At 28.9% G+C, this 4,256-nt stretch overlaps 1 protein-coding gene across 1 annotated transcript; it reads right to left on the bottom strand.

Annotated features, from left to right (window-relative positions):
- Nucleotides 1–2,385: 2,385 nt before the first annotated feature.
- LOC150031612 (agamous-like MADS-box protein AGL80) lies at nt 2,386–3,279 on the bottom strand. Its single transcript, XM_090308851.1, has one exon. The coding sequence runs from the start codon at nt 3,277–3,279 to the stop codon at nt 2,386–2,388; it is 894 nt and encodes a 297-aa protein (XP_090164977.1).
- Between the last annotated feature and the right edge of the window lie 977 nt (nt 3,280–4,256).

The raw sequence follows: 4,256 nt of genomic DNA, 5'->3' as shown, positions 1-4,256 counted from the left end.
TGCATGATAGGCCACGTGGAAGATTTTTAAATCTATACATATGTGTGTCAGGGCTATTCATGAAACATGTGAGATCATGTTGTCTTTAATCTATTTTGGAGAAATTTTCATTTTAAATTATACCTATTTAAATCTTGAACTTTCATAAATTTATCGATTAATCATATTTTTTAAGATTTGGTTTGAAAAATATTGTAAAAATTATATAATTCCGTTTTAAATTGTCGATGCATTTTATTCTTATAGGTGTATAGGCTTTTCGAGATGTTGAATTAATAAAATAGATGATTAAACTTGATGCATGGACACTCTTCAAAAGAAGTTTTAGTTGAGAGTCTAAATTGGTTTGTTTATGCATGGACACTCTTCAAAAGACTGATTTGTTCTCATCGTTTTAAAAATTTGTTTATGACCAACTTTTAAGCAAAATTTCAATATTATTATTTATAGATTAAGATTTATTTTGTATATTTAGTATATTCCTTATGCAGTGAATATCTATATCCTAAAATTTTAAATTGGTTAGTGCAATGCTATCATTTTTTTCTTTACATAATAGCACATATTTCTCCTATATTTAAAAAATAATCTTATATTTTTTCTTTGAATAAATTTAGAGCAAAGAATATATAAATTTAAGTTTTCAACATATATGATATAACATCTAAGAGGCGTTTGGGACAATAAACTAGTTATTATAGTTATAGATTGTTATAGTTGGATTATGATAGTTTGTCTTTGGGTATAGATTATTTTAGTTTAGGTTATAATAGTATGTGTCTGAGATGTAAACTATTTTAGTTTGAGAAGGAAATAGTAAATACTGTAGCAAATAATAAAAAAAATGATGAATGTAAAATAGTAAAAGTTGTAGTAAATAGTAAATACTGTAGCAAATGGGGGTTTTGAAATAGTGATGATTGTAGTTAATTGGAGGTTTTGAATTAGTTTTCTTGTAGCAAGAGGTGGTTATTATATTTTGATGATAACCCTTGTCCTAAATGCTTCCTAAATAATTTAATAAAATATAAATTTTGAAAATAGGTCTATTTAATTTAGGCATTATTATCCATCACGACAATTTACTATTATTTATCCAAAAAATTTAACATACTTTTTCATGTTCAAAATTAAAATTGAACAAATACTACTAATTTTCTTCATTTTACAATTGTTTTTTAGAACTACAATCACGAGAAATTATTTTAGAAGCTACAACTCCAAACTAAGCCTCAACATCTCTCTCTCTATATTTTTTATTTTTAATAAATTAGGTCTCATTTGGTAATCGTTTTGTTTTTTGGTTTTGGTTTTTTGACAATTAACATATTTCATCTTAATTTCTTACAATCATTTGCATCTTTCTCAAGTACAAAAATTGATTTTTTTAGCATAGTTCTAAAAAGAAAAACAAGCCTTTAAAACTATTATTTTAATTTTCAAAATTCAGCTTGATTTTTGAAAACACAAGTAAAAAGTAGATAACAAATTAAAAAGTTAGAGGTGGAAGAACTATAGGCTTAATTTTTTTTAAAAAAACTAAATGATTATCAAATGAGGTCTTAGTCATCAATTTTATTATGTAACAATTTAGTATATGTATTTTAACATTTGTCATAATGTAGTCTCTGCCCTGTACAATTGTTAAAAATTTGAAAGTGTATATGGACTAAATTGTTGCAAAATTAAAAATATAAAAATAAGTGTTTGTTATATATTAAAATCAAAAGAGACTAATACTTCATTTGGTAACCATTTTATTGTTTATTTTTAAAAATTTAGCCTAATTCTTCGTAATTTCTTTGTTACAATTGTTTGCATATTTCTTAGGTAAAGAGTTGAATTATTAGTCAAATTAAAAAAAATTAAAAATGATTTTTTTTAGTTTTCAAAACTTGGCTTGATTTTTAAAAATATTAGTAAAAAGTAAAAAACAAAGGCAAAAAAAAAAAAAAAATTATAGGCTTAATTTTAGAAAATCAAATAGTTACTAAACGCGACCTAAATCGTTAAAAGTTAATGACTAAAACTGTTTTTTCAACCTTTATGTTTTTAAGTTTAGATGGTTTAAGTCGTTGTTTTTTAGGGTTACTATTTTTATTGATGTCGCATGTGAAGACTCTAACCTGACATATTCTATAATAATATGATGTCTCGTTGTGCACGCGTCATTTGAATACCACAAAATCAATGATCTTATCATGTCATTCAAAACCAACGTACTAGATACGTAAGTTACGTCATTTTTTACTTGTTTAGATTTTCAATTATTGAAATACCATATCGTTCGTTATCAATCAAACGTAATACATAATTGTAATTATTAATAATATATTTTAATATTAATTGTAATTATTAATAATATATTTTAATATTAATACATAATCATTTTTGACTAACAGTAGCCTCAACACCAACGCCATTAATGTCGTTCACAAGCTTCTCAATCTCACACATTCCAGAATTGTCATTTACCCCAAAATTCCACTCCGATAACAAAATGTTCTCATCGCCATCTCCTTCAACAATAATCGTTTCCGTTCCGCCTAATTCGCTGATTCCCACCATCAAATTTTCTCTATTCATCAAATCGCCCATATTCACTTCCGATTGAACAAACCCTAACTCCCCTGCCATATTGCTACTATTTCCCCCAATTTTATCATTCGAATTCATCACCATATCAATAAACCATTGATCCATCAAATTCCTTCCATTATCAACAAGATCCATCTCATTGCTCCCTATTTCAAGCAGATGAGAGTTAGAAGGAACAAATTCAGTAGGAGGAGGAGGAAGACGATGAACCTGTTGATGATACTCGATTCGTTTTTGGCAGTCTCTTATTCTCTCTCCGACCATCCAGAACAATGCGAGAAATTCCCCATTGGTGAGTTGGGAAATATGATGACCTTGATGCAATTGATGCATCAGAAGATCGAGTTCGAGTTCTTGATTCTTCTTGATGAGTTTCTTTAGCATATCTTGAGCTTTAGTGGTGCATTCCTTGAGATATGTCTCTTGATTCGTCATTTTCTTCTGGCGTTCGACTTCCGGAAGGCTGAGAAAGCGATGGTAGAGGTGTTGAGCGACAGAGAGAGATGGCCAAATGATGGGATGGTCCTCGTCGGGGCCATTGACGACGGCAAAGGAGAAAACGCCACAGAGAGTGGTGAGTTCATTTACTTTCTTTAACAATCTGAGCCTTCGTTTCTTGAAACTGGCTTTTCTTGCATTATCGCTTGCAATCCAAACCAACTTCACTTTCTTCCTCGTCATCGAGGCTCTCTCTGTCTTTCTTGTTCTTCTTGTTCTTTCTGGACTCTGATTTTAAGGTGCAACAATGGAGTTTATTTATAAGCCCTGGGGTTAAACTTTTTATTTTTATTTATCTTTTTCTAAGTTTTTTTATTCTCTTGGTAAACAAATTACTAGAGGCATTTTTGTCCTTTAGTAACTAGTGGTAATTAAAGATGAAAAATACCCCACTGCATCCTGCATTCCACCTATCTTTCTGACACAATAGTCCAATCACAGTTTACCATATGATTAGAAAAGTTGTATCAGTATGAAAATTACTCAGATATATCTGGGTCTATATCTATCTTTGTGCATCCACCAAATTATCTTATCATAATTTGTTACGTGATAAATTCTTTTTATATCTTTATTTAAATATTGTAATTCTTATTATGTGTGATGAAAGTAAGATGCATAGAAATAGGATACATCCAAATATTAATCACCAAGTATTGCTCATTATATTTTATTTCATGGAAAGTCATATTTAGGTTCAATGGATTGCATTTATCCTATTTCATCATTCCAAAATCACATAACAAAAAAATAAAAAAATAAAAAATATATATTGGGAAAAAAAGTTTGTCACATCACAAACCGATGAACTATACAAAAATGTATACATCCTAAACCACATCCTTTTTATTATTCTTACTTCACCATAGAAAATAAATAATTCAATTATATGAGTAATATTTGAGTGCAGCCACAACACTATACTTATCTCCATGCACACGTTGATACTCGAGTGAGTTTTACAAAAATGAGTACAACACGGGATGCATCCAAGTTTGTATATATGTATATATGAGAAGAGTTGATCGTGTGACAAACTATGATTTTTTTTTTTTTGACAATATGTGGGGCAGGGGAGTCGAATCTCTCACTTTGAGGATAATAATACAAACACTATGCCAGTTGAAGTTATGTTCATTTTGGCAAACTATAGTTGGATG

This window comes from Benincasa hispida, unplaced genomic scaffold (assembly GCF_027475165.1).
Source record: "Benincasa hispida cultivar pf3 unplaced genomic scaffold, pf3_genome.v1.1 HicScf109, whole genome shotgun sequence".
In the NCBI taxonomy this organism is placed as follows: Eukaryota; Viridiplantae; Streptophyta; class Magnoliopsida; order Cucurbitales; family Cucurbitaceae; genus Benincasa; species Benincasa hispida.
The sequence above is the reverse complement of the archived record's forward strand: the minus strand, read 5'-3'. Positions and strand labels throughout refer to the sequence as shown.